At 44.2% G+C, this 16,789-nt stretch overlaps 4 protein-coding genes across 4 annotated transcripts; 2 read left to right on the top strand and 2 right to left on the bottom strand.

The window, feature by feature from the left end:
* Nucleotides 1–233: 233 nt before the first annotated feature.
* On the bottom strand, nucleotides 234–1,292 carry PHALS_10946 (mitochondrial carrier family; the record flags this gene model as incomplete). The annotated part of the gene is made up of 1 exon (XM_024726455.1): nucleotides 234–1,292. The coding sequence occupies one exon, from the start codon at nucleotides 1,290–1,292 to the stop codon at nucleotides 234–236; it is 1,059 nt and encodes a 352-aa protein (XP_024577131.1).
* Nucleotides 1,293–5,550: 4,258 nt separating this feature from the next.
* PHALS_10945 (uncharacterized protein) lies at nucleotides 5,551–5,787 on the bottom strand (the record flags this gene model as incomplete). The annotated part of the gene is made up of 2 exons (XM_024726454.1): nucleotides 5,551–5,573; nucleotides 5,637–5,787. The coding sequence occupies 2 exons, from the start codon at nucleotides 5,785–5,787 to the stop codon at nucleotides 5,551–5,553; spliced, it is 174 nt and encodes a 57-aa protein (XP_024577130.1).
* Nucleotides 5,788–12,156: 6,369 nt separating this feature from the next.
* On the top strand, nucleotides 12,157–13,472 carry PHALS_10944 (polyprotein; the record flags this gene model as incomplete). The annotated part of the gene is made up of 2 exons (XM_024726453.1): nucleotides 12,157–12,864; nucleotides 12,933–13,472. 2 exons carry the CDS (start codon nucleotides 12,157–12,159, stop codon nucleotides 13,470–13,472), a joined length of 1,248 nt encoding a protein of 415 aa, XP_024577129.1.
* A 2,141-nt stretch (nucleotides 13,473–15,613) lies between these two features.
* PHALS_10943 (uncharacterized protein) lies at nucleotides 15,614–16,038 on the top strand (the record flags this gene model as incomplete). The annotated part of the gene is made up of 3 exons (XM_024726452.1): nucleotides 15,614–15,753; nucleotides 15,836–15,911; nucleotides 15,982–16,038. 3 exons carry the CDS (start codon nucleotides 15,614–15,616, stop codon nucleotides 16,036–16,038), a joined length of 273 nt encoding a protein of 90 aa, XP_024577128.1.
* Nucleotides 16,039–16,789: the final 751 nt, after the last annotated feature.

The following is a 16,789-nucleotide window of genomic DNA, read 5'->3' as shown; positions in this document are numbered from 1 at the left end:
TGCTCAAATAATAATGTAAAACTTCTATCGACCGCCAAGATCACAATAATACCAGTAAGTCATGAACCTAGGAGCACAAGTGCTAAATCCAGACACCTTTCGGTGAATACATCGTATATGCTTTTAAATATCAGTTCTACATTTTCAATAACGAGAATGCAATAATGCGAAGTCCCTCCCTACTATACCCAGCCTAGTAGCAGTCTTCCTCTCTTCAACTGTCGCTTCTTCGCTCAATCAATATTAAGTTTTTCCTTGCCGAATTCGTAGCACGAGATCATGATAGCGCAAGATGGAGCTACGCGTGCCAGACGTGCACTCAATCCTGTGAACGCTGCGCTCACTCCCTTTCCATCTATCACCTTCTTAAGAATCATGATCCCGGATTGCTTGGGCCCTTTAGTTGTCATTGACACCTGCTGCAATGTCTTCACCACATCAAATGGGGTCGTGACGGTTGCAGCAAGACTCCCTGACACAGCTCCACATACAAAAGCCTTCTGCGATCTCGACAACACGTTGTCCACCGTACTTAACTTTCGCTGGAGATTCTCGTAAGAAGTCCAGTAGATGGCAGAAAATGGTACATCCCTTGCCAATGTGGCTCCGAGTCCATTCAGCAACGACATGTAGCCTCCAGATCGCACCGCTTGTTTTAATGCAGCCGAAATAGTACATCCAGCGCTTGCACTTTGCATCCTCGTGCGAATCAGTTCCATAGGTGATGTAATAGACGCCGCGACAACCCTTGCCGCCGTTCCAGCCATCAAAGGCACGAAACCTTCCAATTTGGGAAATCGTTGACGCCCTTCATGAAGTAGCACGTCATACGATATATAGTATAACACCGTGGATGGTACAGCAACTACCATTGCAGGAGACAAACCCGTATAAAGTCCTCGAAGCCCTTCTGTCTGAAACACGTGACGCAATGCATGTGACGTGCCTTGAAACTGTGGAAAAGTTACAGCCCGCGAACAGGACGAACGCATGGATGAAAGTGCGTTGCACCCACGTCGTGAAGTCTGAAGCTTCTCAACAGGACGCGTGATCGATCGATTGCACGCGCATCGATTTCGACAACGACATTGCTCAACGGCAGTGGCCACGAACGTGCTAATGCCCGAGTGTACGATCCGCAACTCGCTCAATGGTTTGGAAAGCGGTAACTGAAGCTGTGATTGAATGCGCACTTTCGCCACATCAAGCGGTGTTACAAAAAGTGACGTTAGCAGGGCACCAGCGGACGCCGCCGCCGCCTTCTTTAAAGTGTCCTCAACGTTTCCTTCCATCTTCTTAATTGCACTTTCATAAGTGAGCGAGTGCGGGGCGCGCTGCGACACATAATATAATAAGCCAATCAAAGCAGAGCCACGCGCGCATAACCAATCATTATGAGGATATGAGGATCTGGAATATAGCCATTATGTTATTATATAAAGGTTACGGTTTCACGTGTCTAACCATGAGATCACTGTCGAAGACGCAATACGTTAATTGTGGTTTTCAATGAAAGTTCACTACAGAACGCTAAGGATAAAGTTTATTTTAGGTTTAGCAAGAAGGTTGTCATTCACGACGCTGGCATTCTTTTGTAATAAAGTCTTTAGGAGCTGGTCATTAAATTATAATTTGTAAATTTAGGTTAAAATTTATTTGCGCTCAAATAATACCCAATATTTCATGTTGCTCGCTGTATAGGAACAGCGAGTCACATTCTTTATATTGAAGTCAATAGGCTACAATTTGCTTCGAACGCGACATTATTTCTAAGAATGATGTGTACTCATGCAACGTGAAAAGATGGCGGAATAGTGCTCGACTTACAGCCATAAATGAGAAATGAGAGCATGACATAAGGTAGAGAAAGCAGAATGGACTCAGCGTAATCTCTGCCTCATTACAAAATCTAACAATTATGGTAAGCTGTTTTTATTGGTTGCTTAATGCATCCGTGTAACATAATATATTGGACATGGACCGTGCCACATCAGTGTATTCGTGATATGTTTGTTTATGCAAGTGGCTAGGCCAAACCACATACTCAATAGCCTCAATGGCAGAGTCACTGGCAAATTTTCAGCGAGCTTTGACTTCGCAAAATTTGCCTGCAAGCCATGCTGTCCATAAATCAGCGACCCAGACAGGGGGATATCGTCGGCACCAAAGACACACATATACAAAAGGGCGAAGTTCTCGTTAGCGCGTATTGATATGAGCAATTCTTGCAAGCGTTCGGGGCGAGTCAATTGCTGACTTCCAGTGCAGTGTACGACTACGGAAGCACTTCATCATCGAAGTAGGTTTGTGCATAGACGCGATATGGCCCGAGTAGCTACGTCACCAGACAATCTTATGCGCCAGTGCGCTTGACAGTCCCTGCGACACATCTGGCCACTCCCATCGCATCTAGTACTCATTGTAGCGAAAGGGATTTTACTGTCTCTCATATGCAGTAAATTCTCCACATTCACCGGGTCAAACGCACAGAAGAAAGTGCTAATTATAATGGGCTACGCTAAGCCATTACATGAAGGTACATTTATTTGCATTGTAAAAAATTTTTGTAAAAGAAGATTACAGTATGGTAATGTCAAATACATAAGTGGTTTTTTAAACGAAGTCACAACAATCTGTGCGGTACAGAGTGCTGGTTCCTGCTTGGGGATACAAGCCGACGTGTCTCTTTCTTTAGAAGTGGTTCGTGTAAGCCAGTTTCTCTCCTCTCCCTTTTACTGGATACTTTCCACGAAAGTTAAAGTTCAATCGTTTGAAGTTCAAGCACCGTAACCCAAGATCTTGAATCACTTGAATTTGAGGTTCAACGTCAGTACACCCTTGATTAATTTATCTGGGACCCAAGCTTTTATGAAGTAAAACCTTTAGGAGCCGTTAGAAACCATAACTCATATTTAATTCAATTGTGTATTTACCTTTAAGTATTTAGAAATTCGTTTTCCTTCCAGGTCGAGACTGACCTTCTCCCTCCACGTCGAAATCGCTTTCTCGTCGCACAAGCGTGTGTGATGTGTTTGAGGGACTATTTGTGAATAGCGCCCTCTTATCCATGGAAACACTTCGAGCGGTCTTCTCAACGACACATGCATTTGGTTCAACGATGCAAGTGTTGAGCACGCCACGTATTCCAGTCCAAGCCCTACTCTTGTCCTTGTCCGAGCGACATGGAAGGAGTTGGGGTACTACTCGATCCATCAGAACCGCAAACTGAGGTGTTGTTGGATGAGATTTTCCCTTATATATCTTTATATGAGCGGATGGCACTCGAGCAGATGCGAGACGTCTCCGGGATGCAGTCTGTTTGCTGCAGCCATCTTCTCCGGATGATCAGAAGAACGCTGCTGTCAATTTCATGCATCATGAAATTATGGAATGTCGGAAGCAGGTAGCAACACCTTATTCGTCCTACAAAATGATGCATCTAAAGCAGAACTTTTCTTTGCATTGGGTGGAGAGAACGAGCCTCCCTAACGATGGTTTGGCGAGTTGGATGCAGCAATCGCTGCAAGACAGCTGCGAGACCCCGTGCAGCAAGTGTTGTTCGCGATGTTGAACCTTGCGGGTTGTGCGAAGAGTTGGGTGTATGGAAAGCGTTAAAACAATCTTAATTGCTTTCCGAGCTACGAACACTATAAGATCGAGCAAAAGAAGGCGTTTGATCTACCACAAAGTTAGTTCCGTTCTCGTGCTCGTGCCTATGCCCGTTCCAAGTTCTTGTATTTTTGTCAAGGTCGTTACGACCTACACTCGTATGCACAGTGTGATCGCTTCTTGGTATCGAGCAATGTCGGCGAGCCAATTGAGGTTTCAGCGCAAGTTGTAACGTTCATGGCAGGCTTGAATGATGGTCCGTTCCGGAATCAATCGCTCCGTGAGGACCCAAGACGCTGAATGATGCCATCAACCGTGCGATGCAAGAAGAGTGCAGCATCAAGTATGCCAAGTTCAATGGCTTCGTACCAACGCAAGCGCCCCAGTCGACCGATACATGCGATGGTCCAGAGCGAATGAACATCTCGTACATTTTTAGGCCTGGGATTGAGCGTCCTCGAAACTGTTGCCGGGTCGGCAACAGACACTTGGTGCTCGTTCGGATAACTGAGAATTCTATAAAGGCCGTCGATTCGAACGCTCCCAAGGGTAAAAAACAGGATCAACCAGTAAAGGCGAGACTTTCTTTTGGACCCAAGTAGAGTACTGTGGATGCTGCGGATACACATAATTATGGCCCGAACGTGCACGATGCATTTGCAGTTTGTTGGAAGTGTTAGATTAAGTGCGACTTTGATTGTCCAAGGAGTTTTTTGTAGATGGTTTTGAGAAACGAACTACGGACTTTGATTGACAGTGGTGCGTCGAACAACTTTGTACGAGCGCAAATTATGACTTTTTGTGGTGTCAGCCTGTCCTATGTGAAAGAAGAAATTATCATTCGTTTAGCAAATAGATCTAGAATGAAGACATCAAAGCTAGTCATTCGCTTGGCGATGAAGTTTTCAGAATTTCCGAGGTAATGACGAGTTTTTCCAACTCAAGCAGGGTTCTTTACAGCTTGCAACGGATATGGTAAGCGGCCGCCTTGAGAAAGACCCCATACTTTGTACTCCGCAAAGGCAAGCATTAGACGACTTTCATGTCAGACATCTGATCCAATGCAGATGCCTGGATCGAGTGCTATACTTAACAGCATTCTTGCAAGCATTCTTGCAAGCATTCTTGCAAGCATTCTATAATCAATATACGTTTCAGGTGTTTTCAACCGCTGCGGTTTACAAAGCAAGCGGTACTCCTTCAGTGTCGTGAATCATGGATTTCCGACAGCGACCTTCTGACACTTCTACCACGCTTGATGTGAGCAAACGACCCGCACGCATACTTGTATGAGGTCTCTATTGCAGCGCGGTGAGCAGCTTAAAATCGCTAGTGTCATAATTTTGACGTATGCGATTATTGTAGGTCTATTTCTTGTGCTTGCAGACGGATAAGGTAGGCTACCGATAGAAACCAGCTCATTAATGTCGCTCTGGACTTTGTGGGCTCTGAAGCGGGATGTCGCAACGCTCTCCGCTGTAGAAGATGACCAAGTTCGTAACTTAACTGTTTGGGATGTGGAGCACAGAGTAATCATCTCCTTGATGAACGGCTTCGCCATATGTCTATGGGTAAAGGAAGTGGTGCCGGATCAGGGCTAAAAGAGTCACTGCAACCGCTATCATGGGTGAGATACTTTAGGCTTTCTTCCTATTATAGTTTCGGGGGCGTCGGCACGACTTTCGTGGCTTGCTCATCCATTATACGTTCCTCAAGGAGCATGACTTCCGACGCAAAGTTGCTCTTTGGACTATGTACTCTTGGGTGTCAGAAGTTAAAACCCCAAGCACAACGGATGCTATTTTGTGCAAGATTTGAAGAATAAGTTTGGCCATCATTCGAACAGGGCAGGGTTTAACAGGGTATATACACCCAATGGGCACGTTGTGTGAGCTCACGCTAGTTGGGGTTACAATATTTTTGCCGTTCAATCCTCTAAAATCAGATCGTCACACGATGGCCGCCTACGGAGAAGGCGATGGAGATGCGTCCTTTTGACTACCCATTGACTACAACTTTGGTCGCACGGGCGGCGCCTTTCTTGTTGCGTTTCTTAGCCCTACGCATGAAAAGATAACAGATCGCGAATGGTGCTTGTTTATCTTCCATTAGAAGTGCGCATAAGGGAGAGAGCTTTTTGCATATATTCGGTAGATACGGTTGACAAACAGCGATCATTATGAGCCATACGCACAAATTTTGTAAGTAACAAGATAGCAGAAGAGCAGTAAGGTAAAGACATCATGAGTATCAACCATAAAGCTCTGAATTTCCTTAAACAAATTTGAACGAAGAGACAAGCAGCCTAATACACCCGATTAATTAATGATTAATTAATACTGCTTTATTTGAGCAATATGTGAGACGTTCCGTGGAGTTCATTTTTCAAGGCAACCTATTCAAGCACTGCAAAGCCTCACTAAAGAACAAAGCAGGATAAGAAAAGGCTCATGAAACATGTGAGCTGTTAGTTCTGCGCAGGAGTTATATAGGTTTCATTAGTATAGTTATGTAAGAGACTATCCTAGAACTCATGCACTGTTGCACTTGAGAGGTTAGACTTGATAGAAATATATTAAATCGCAACGGAATAAAATTACTAGAGTACCTAGAGTTATATCTAAAAAGTATACATGTAGACGTCAAACCTTGAGCCTGACATAACAAATCTTAGGTACAATGAAGTTGAACCCAGGAGAACTTTGAATTTTAAATCATAATAAATCTTTTTCGCAGAATAAATAGCTTGCGCATCACTTTAGATGGTACAGACACTTTGGTCTCATCACCAGTTAAGATTCCCACCCCGGAACCATTATTTAAACAATTTGATACAGAGGATATATGTGAAATGGCGTCAGACTTACATGTGGGTCTGTTGTACTCTTATCCGCAGTTATTTGTCCTCAAAATGCACGTCGAAGGTGACGTGCGCCGCAGAGATGCACCTTCCTGTAATGATTGAGTATGGTCCACCACAGGATGAGAAAAAATTATATACTATCAGCCAAATCCACGGTAAACTACGTACTTCATAAAAATTATGCCTGGTCATTTCTTTGAAGTTGTCTTTTTAGCACTCCTCTCCGCTTACTCATTGTTTTCTCACTATAATGATCTATTACGACAGCTCAATAATTTCTGGTTCTGGCATAGCGAGTCGATAAGCAGTTGACATAAGTTGTTCTGGACTGAAACGCTTGACCTCGTTGACAAATAAATACTAATAACGTCAAAAGGCTAAACACTCATTATCATGCGTCGTCTCAACTCATTTTGATTGCTCATTGCTGACGCCTTTATTCAGAAGGTTTTTTGACATTGAGACTCTTCCTTACCCTTCGCCGCCATTATGCCGAAGGCTTAATGCTCAGATTGTCCCATTCATGGTGAAATTTACTCTGTCACAAAAGATCGTTCGAAGTTGTCCCACCGCAAAGCAACGATGCTTTATCTTTCAGATAATTAGTTTCTTTGTATTTGCAAGAAGATTACAGCTCTTGGCCTTCTTCAGGTACTTTGCGATCTTATTTTTGTTTTCAACTTTGCAAACTTGACAAGTTCGTGGTCTTCTGCACTTCAAAATACGTATCTGCTCTGAACATTTAAATAGATTTTGACCGATGACTGAAAATTTATTGTCGGGGCTTATTCATTTGCAGCTGAAGCAGACCGAAGCATGAAATCTAAACAATAGCTATTACACCCAACGTCTATAAGATGGTGTACTCTATTTGTAGAATTTCAATCCGTCGATTGCGACTACATGAGCCATCGGCCATGTGCTGATAGTTTTGCACAATTTTCATTCGTAAGCTGAAAAAAGTCCAATTATATAAGTTATCACGGCATTCTATCGCTCGCACATCATTTTGTTTGTGGACTATTTATATACAGTACACTCTGAGCAATACTGCTAAGGTCTGGAACCTTGTCTGTTAGAACCTACATTAGCAATATTCTTTTCGCGCCCACCCTTGTGGGTCTACATCACGATGTTAACCTCATACTCTGTAGCATAATTTGCAGAAAAACATGGTGGTAAATTATAGGTAAAGCTGTTTAATCAGCATCACAAGTGTGCCAAATCCATCGGTACAATTTGCGCAAATTTCGGTTTCAGCTCCTTTCAAAAGCCACTAAAACATACTAAATCACGTTGCTTCACACATTTGGCCATGGTTACGCGAGTTGAATCGATGAGCATGAAAGTAGGCAACATCGATGCTCCAGGCAGTCTTCTGGAGACATCAAAACCTTATTCAGAAAAAAATGACTTCAAATCTTGAAAATTCCACCCGAATCATATCTGTGTTGCTTGGTAAAGTCTGTTTGCATGCGCACTTGTCAGACCAATCTTTGCGTGATTCAACCGTAAGTTTCGCTTGACAGCTGTACCACAAAGTAAGTGGCCAAGAAAGACAACAGCGTATCATATTTTTCATCTGGACATGGAAATCTTCATCGTAAACATTTTTGAGGCAAAGCTCTCTATTCCATTAAAACTTTTACAGTGACATGATGTTACATACAGTTTTGCACGTTTGCAAAACCTAGATCAAAACCGCCATAATCCCAAAGTATATTTCATCTTTCATAGAAGATGATCTTCCACGAGTAATTTTTGCCTAGCAAGCTTCGAATATATTTTAATATGTTAATAGTTAGCAAGGAACTTGGTGGTGACATTATCCGTTTCAGTTATCGTGGTCACTCGGACAGTTTTACATTTTAAACGGAAGAGTTTATTAGTCTTGGGTTAAGGTTCTAACTACTCTTGGAGGTAGCGGATTGCGATCCGCTACACTCGTACTGGTTCTTGTGAAGAACGTAAGGTCGGTGGCCTAAATTACGCTTCCTCTAAGCGCAAAGCTATGGCAGCCCCGCTGCATAAGGTTTTCTACTAACTTTTTTCCCCAACTCAAGCTCCCGTTGATTCCACGGTTCGTGCTCAGGATGAAATTTGAGCTTTCTTTATGTGCGCCTACAGTCCTGCACTAATCTTGCTTGCTAAAAAACGTCCTTCTCTATTGCAGAGCCCTTTCACTATGGAGCCCTTGATAAGATTTAAACTAATTCTTGGAGCAGACATGGTGTTGACCCATCTGACCTGCTCGCTGTGGCACATTCACTTTACTTTGAAGAGAAAAAACATTGGTCGTTCTCTGTCTGAAAGCATGTCGATATTTTCATAATCATGGTTCATTTTGAATTTTTACTTATTGTGTGCTCTGGTTCTGTTCCTGATCTAACAACGCTGCGTGAAGCATGAGCAGATTTCTCTAATATCAATCCCTACGAATTTCGGTACCACTACAATACGGCACGTTCGCTATCCAACAGAAGGAATGTTTTCGCACTCCATATATGGCATTTGACGGGCGGACATTATTTAATACGCCACTAATTTATTCACCCTGATTCTAATATTAGTTCGTCTCCGACTACCGTTGCAGTCATTGTGGCTTGGTGAAATTTCTTCGCTATCTAATAACTGATCAATGCAATAAAAACACAAAAGCGATATTCCTGTACTATTCTTATACTTCTTTTTCGGCCACAACGTAATGGCTTGAGGATTAGGTACAAATTTTGCTGGCATACTCTGTATATTTACCTGGTTGTTTTCGCCAGAAACATCAGGGATTGTAGAACAGTCATACACATAAGGCGTATCTTCCTCCCGTCGATCTGGTGGATTCACGTCAGTACTTCATAAAGGGAACGCACCTTATTCCTTGTCGACCAAATTTTCCATCCGTCACCAACACAATTTTGGTGTTAACTTAACTATCGACATAGTGGCTAATTACCATTTTCCGGTGGTGCAATATCCAGGCATTATGGATCAGCCGTGACAAGGCAGTTTTTTCAGCAACGTAGAGGTATTTTTAATCGTGTTTAACAACGATCGGCTACATTACAGCAAATTTAAAGGTTCTGACACACAGATCTACTTTAAAATTTCTATTGGTATCAGCTCAAGCTTTATTTATACACGTGAGATATAGCGCTTTAGTAAAAATCTCTTTATCGTTTTCGCTGCAAATTAACTTCTGTTTAAGTTTACCACAGTAAGTGACAGGGGTTTTGGCCTATTTTTTTATTTGAATTCGTCTTTGCAATCTCTAATTTGGAATGCAAAACTATGTCGATTCAATTAACGCTGTTGTGAAGTTTTATTATCGATGAAGCTTGCTTTTGTGACCTACCACGCAAATGCTTTTTCACCAGCGACGACTGATTTTCATTCTTCCTCCTTACGTGGACGACGAAAGTAAAGTCTTCTTGAGTTTATCGTTTTCGTGATGTTTCATTTCGGCAATTGTTGATTTTCGAGTTCACTTCTTTTCGAAACACGTGCTAGCTAATCTTCTGTTCACGCGGGTCTGAAGGTTTAATTTTTTTGATGCGGTCGCTTAAGCGGTGATTTTCAGTATATCCACGCAGACTTGATGGCTTTATTTGTTGCTACTAAGCGTGAACCATGCCACGCTGGCGCCAATTCATCACCCGTCGGAGACGCTCAGCCTTGATTACGGCTCACCGTAATCAAGGCTCTGTGGTTTTCGGCATTCTGGGTGTACTGACTGTAATTCTGGTATTTGATTTTCGGTCCTTAGCCGTAAACACCGCTTGTCTAGATGGTGACTCCTCCTTGAGAGTCGCATGCATATGTAGGAAACTAAATCTTCGAGATCTCATTCGTGCTCCTCTGCTCAGTTCTGCCTCAATTTCCTCTTTAATCGCTGAGGGTTATGAGCCCAAGTCCAGTCGAGCTCAACGATATCTTTCGGGACGACAACTACTTATTTTGGGAGTTCAGCGCTCGGATCACTCTTGCCCGCAAGTTCTTTATTGATCACATCGTCGTCAAGCCAGAACAATCCTTGCAGCGCGACACGCGGGAGTGGGGAGCCTCAGACCTGATAGCTCTGGCGGTTTTGATGATTTTAGGGAATATCGTCGATTGGATACGCCCATCAGTGTGATGGTTGCCAGTGGGCAAAGACTCCAAGCATGAGGAGTTGGTCAAGTTCGAATGATTCTCGCTGATGGTTGTAGTGTCAAGCTCACGAAATTACTCCATGTCCCGCACCTGGCGAAGAAGCTAGTGTCGGTGCCCGCGTTGACTGGCACGGGTTTTTTATCCAAGTTGATACTCCTGGTGCATCGTTAATGATTGATGAGAAGGCGACTGCTGGAACTCCTCGTATTGGTAAACTGTATTCATGGCATGTTGGCCAACATGCACTCATGCCACAGGCGAACGCATGTGAAGAGTTGAATAGTGGTGACATAACCTGGCATGCTTGGCTCGGACACGTGTCTCAAGCTAAGGCGAAGTTGCTCGTGAAAGGTGCTGACGGGATCCCGTCGATCGATCACAATGATGATGTCGCTACTGTATGTGACGGCTGCGCTCGAGGCAAAATGGCGACCTCTTCGTTTGCTCGCAAATCTGTTAGTGAGGTCAAATTCACTGGTCAAACTTGCCCACAGCGACAACATGGGTCCGCAAAGCCCAGGACTCGTGGTGGATCTCAGTATGTGGTAACCTTCATTGATGACTTTAGTCGATACGTCAGTGTGTACCTACTTAAGAGCAGAGGTCAAGTGTTTGACAAATTCGTTGGGCTCAAGAAGCTGGTTGTGAACCAGCACGGCGTGAGAATTCGCTGTATTCGCAGTGACAATGGTGGTGAGTACACCAGTGCGAAGTTCAACCGATCTGTGCAGAAAAAGGTATCATTCACCAAATCTGTGTCCTCAACAAAACGCCTTAGGGGAACGCATGAACCGGACCATCTTGCAAATGGCCCGTTCAATACTTCATTACATGAACGTCGATCGGCAATGGTGGGGTGAAGCAGTAGTAACTGCCACTTATATCATCAATCGTATTCCAAACACAGCTCGCCCTGACGTGAGTCCTCTCAAAGTGTTGACAGGCAAGCAACCATCGTAAGAACATCTCAAGGTATCTGGATCTCCTGGTTTCATCAGGATTGACGATTCAAAGCGTTCGAAATGGGATTCGAAGGCACATCGATGCACCTTCCTCGGCTACTCCGACACGACGCGAGGTTCTCGTGTCCGGGACGTTGATGACCAGCGCATTGCGACCACGCGGACGATTCAGCTTGATGAACGCCCCCCTCCATCGCATCGTGTTGTTATGCTGATCCGTAATGGTGGCGATAATTATATACCACTCATGGAGAACGATGATGACTCTCAAGCTCAACCACTTCCTACTCAACGGAACAACGTAGACGATATAGAGGTTGACACCCAAGTGCTGCTGAACCTGAGGAAATGGAAGTAGAAGACTCGATGACTAGTGCTGATATCCACTCGCTGATGCCAATTGCGGGGAAAGGGGAGACCGCTCGCATGCTCCAATTGACATTCAGGCTCGTGTCCCTACCTTGGTTATTTCGACCATTAGCACGTTGAAAACTTTTTGTTAACGATTTAATTTTAAAAACTCGAGTTAAATTTTTTTGAATAACCCTACCTGCTTGCACCCGTTTTAGTTATCTCATGGTTTTCTTATCCAATGGTCCGTCTCAAGCTCTAGTCAGACAATACGTATCGTTACGCTATCCTCCAGCTGTACTTGAAGACCGTCTAGTTTTCAGCGGTGAACGCACTCGCCCTCACCGACTCGAATCCGATCCAGATCGACTGCTGACAAATGGATACGATCGTGGTGTGGCTCTTCCCAGCGATTCCCCTGGTGATCAATTTGATATAGAGGCTGATGCAGTACCAGAGAGCAAGAGACAACGTGTCGACTCATACGAGATCACTCTTGCTGTTAATGACCGGCATAATTTGTACCAAGAAGCCATGGCAACCCCTGAAGCTGCCGAATGGAAAGAAGCAAACCGAAATGAGATACGCTTTCATGTGATGAATCACACGTGGAATATTTTCACGAAGCCTTGCGATGGAAAAGTGATTATCTCGAGATGGATGTCTGCTCGAAAGTATGACGAGCGTGGTAACGTGGTACGACACAAAGCTCGACTAGTGACCCGCGGATTCCTTCAGACACACGGTGTTGACTACTTCGATGCCTACTCACCTGTGGCCAGCATGAACACCATTCGAACGTTTTTGTATACATTGCGTGAAAAAGACTATGCGATTCGGCAGCATGGCGTCGAAACGGCATTCCTCAACGGTGATCTTAAAGAAATTGTCCACATGCATTCTCTGGAGGATATCAAGGTCGAAGCTGGCATGGTATGGAAATTTCCGCCGCAGCCTGTATGGCTTTAAACAGGCCGCATGGTACAAGAAGATTCGGTCAGTCTTCAAACAACTCGGATTTAGCCAATGGTCTTGCTGATCCGTGCTTCTTCATCCGACCTACGGAAGACAACGTTGACGATAATGTTGTTTACGTGGTGTTGTATGTGGATGATTTGCTTGCTGGAAGCAAGACACAAGCCATTGCTGACGGCTTCTGTGATGAATTGCGAGAGCATTTCGTGCTTAAGTCTCTTGGTTTCGTCCGATATGTGCTCGGAATAGAGATTGTCTACGAGCAAGATAAAGGGCTATTGATCTTAAAGCAGATTCAGTTTATTACCAAGATGTTAACCAAGTTTGGTTGCCATAATGCTCACGCCGTCCGCAATCCACTGGTTATCGGTCAAGACTTCACCATTGATGCGACGCATGAAGCCTTTGACGATAAGCGTCGGTACCGAGAACTTGTTGGCTCTTTGCTATATGTGGCGAATGCAACTCGGTTTGACATCTCAGTTGCACTCTTGATTCTGTACCAGTACCTTGATCGCCCTACGTCTGCTCATTGGCGCGCCGCCAAACGTGTGCGTGATACCTAAAAGGAACGATCAGGGTCGGTATTTGATACTACAGGGGCAATGGTGATGCGGTTTCACTACGGGTATTCAGCGATGCGAGCTGGGGTGAGGACAAAGCAAGTCGACGCTCGACGTCTGGCGTACTTGTGACTCTGTATGGTGGCCCTGTCGTATACAAGAGCAAGCTTCAGTCTAAAGTGGCCCTCTCACCCGCTGAAGCCGAATACATGGCACTCGCACTTACCGTACAAGAGGTGCTCTGGATCCGCTATCTCCTTGGTGAACTTGGCCTGAAGGCGACCGGTGGCACTATCATCCTGATGGACAACACCTCAGCAATTAGTATCGCAAGCAACCAAGGATACACGCCACACGCCAAGCACATCGACTAACGGGCACATTTTGTACGTGATCAACAAGGATTCATCCGCTTTGCAGTATGTCCCGACCGAGTCACAGATGGCCAACTTCCTGACGAAGCCGCTCCCGACACCGCGTCTTGTTTACCTCCGACTGTTGTGTGGTCTAACCGAGTGATCGAGTTGTGGAGGAGTGTTGCTAGTAAGCGTGAAACATGCCACGCTGGCGGCAACTCATCACTCATCGGTGACTTTCAACCTTGATTATGGCTCACCGTAATCAAGGCTCTGTGGTTTACGGCATTCTGGTTGTGCTGGCCGTAATCTTGGTGTTTGGTTTACGGTCCTTGGCCGTAAACACTGCTTGTCTAGATGGTGACTCCTTTTTGAGAGCTTCATGCATATGTAGGAAACCTAAATTAACGAAGTCAATTCGTGCCCCTCTGCTCAGTTCTGCTTCAATTTCCTCTTCATTCGTTAATTATTTTTGCTTTGGGGTAATCATTTTTAGAAAATATCAAATTATCTCCACACAGACAGAATAATACTCTCGTTTGGTGTACTTGCTTTTGTTATGTATCAGCCTGCCAGAGGCTTGATCGCTTGTATCAACCATACGCCTTCAAGCGATTTTATTGCCGTATCTAGTTCCCTTGGTCCAATCAAAATATTCGCAAGAATTGCCGTCGTCATAAACCATCACGCCTGTCAAATGTAAGTAGTTTTCTGTGATGCCAAAAGATAACTTCATTCGGCTAAGATAAGGAATCCCTCTTCGTCAGAAGCAACGTAAACGGGTCAAAGTAAACGGCTTCCCCCAGAACACAATTTTGCAAATCTCGCCCCGTTGTCACTAAGAAAACATCAAAACGTGCACCGACATCCCGACAATGCTGTATATTAAAGTGATACAACTTAATGGATTGGTGCAGCAACTTTTCCGTCCACCCTTACGACCGAGTGGATACTTAACACTTACTTTCAGTTTCTGACCGATGCGATACTCACATCTTCCAGGAATATTTGCTTTCACACTATTTGCCGTTCCTCTCGACGCGGTATTACATTGATTCAAGCAGGAAATTTAGATTTGTGTTTGTGCTGAGATACGTAGATTTCTTCTCGATGCAAGTGGCGATGACGCTTTAATGTATCATAGAAATTGTACTATTGAACGCTGTTTATAGTATGCTGCCGGACAACCCAGGTGTTTGCTTCAAAGACACAGCTGATGCTTCTCTGACACATAAAAAAGCTTCTCAGAAGTCTTAGCTCATGTTCATATCATTGACCACCGGGATGGAAAGGCTGGAAAACGGCATGGGCGAAGCTGAAGAAGATGTTATAGGCATAGCGTCAGCTCACGGGGTGGTGAAGGAGAAGAAGTGCAAAAGAAGAACACGGTTAGAATGATGGCAAGTCTGTAGTTAACTAGGTTGTGTATTGGAATTACAGAGAAAATTGACGCAAAAACTTGCAACAAGGCGTGTTTGATATCCTGGTTACAATGGTTAAGAACCTTACTTAGGCAGAGTCGATAATTTCGATAAAGTTGACGCTCTGAACGCATTTGAAATGGCTGGAACACATGGGTGGTCATGGCAGAGTGGTGGTCCAATCTATGCTTCGAACTGAAATGGCGATCAAAAATAGCAAGGTTATAGAGGTGTGCTAACGAAGTGAGAAGACTCTAGCTTATACGCGCTGGTGTGTTTCGGAAATGGTTGTGTATAGAGCTATTTGTAGACTATGTGGAAAATCTAAGGAAATATGAAGACTCAGCTTTTGATATTCTGCAGAAATATGATACGTATTGAGAGCTATGGAAGTGCGCAGCACAAACTTCCTAGTGCTGAAAAATTCAGATTACCTCAAATGGCAATTTGCTGCTGTCTGACGGAGACTTTGGAAAGCGGCTGTCCACAGCAACGGTATATTAAAAGGTTCATCTTGTCTTTTCGTTCTGGCTTAATACCATACGCTGATTCGTGTGCTAATCTTGGTGCACGATATAAACGATTGCAGACGAATGCACCTCATGCGCGTCAAGCGCAATTTCTTTCCCAAAGTATTCCTACCGCTTGTGCTGCAAGCGACTCACGTAATCGCTTGCTTCAATCTAATAAATGTCGCTATCCAGATGTAACAATGCATTCTATGTACATGCGCAGCACCAAATTGGGTTACAAGAAACCAGTGACGTGCTTTGGAAATATACTCAAAATTGAGAGATTCGACCCGGCTATATTAAATGACGACACGGCTACAAGTATTGCAAAAGAGATCAGTTGAAGGTTTGTCTATATTAATGTGTATAGACGTCGTGACTTCTCAATTTTCCTAGCTATGTATACTATACTGTATCAACTCTAACATACAAATTGATTTTACGTGAAAAGGAAGTTATGGTTACATCACCTTAAAATCTCATAATGAACAAAAGATCAAAAGACGCCCGGGGGACGTGACTCCTGCTGGGGAGCTTGGTGAACCACAAACACCAAATAACTGCCTCCTAACTTTAACCGTAATGGAACTCGAACCCTCACTCAACAGATTGGAGGAGCCAGCACACCCAAACCACTGAGCCAGAATTCATGTTCGAAATTTGTACGGTAAAGTTCAATACTAATAGGCAAAATCTCATAGAGAAAACTGTTGGAACTCTCTCAGAATCACTGGATGGTAGACCTTTGAAATTTTAATGTACCTTCAACACTTCCACCTAGCGGATAAACTTGATCATGCGCATCCAGAGGTGGTCACCTATGCCGGAATCGACTCCGTCCTCGCGTGCGATGACGTCTTCGTCCTCCGTCACGATCATTGTAAAGCAGCGTGCTTTCATGTTGCGCTTGAATCCGCCCACAATGTATACTCCTGGTACGAGCACGCGTATTCCTTCTTCGTTGGGTAGGACTCGTCTCGTTATGGCCACGGGACCTGCTCCATGTCCGTCGTAAAGGTTTACGCGCAATA

This window comes from Plasmopara halstedii, assembly GCF_900000015.1.
Source record: "Plasmopara halstedii genome assembly, contig: Scaffold_525, whole genome shotgun sequence".
NCBI lineage: Eukaryota > Oomycota > Peronosporomycetes > Peronosporales > Peronosporaceae > Plasmopara > Plasmopara halstedii.
This window is presented reverse-complemented; position numbering and strand designations above follow the sequence as displayed.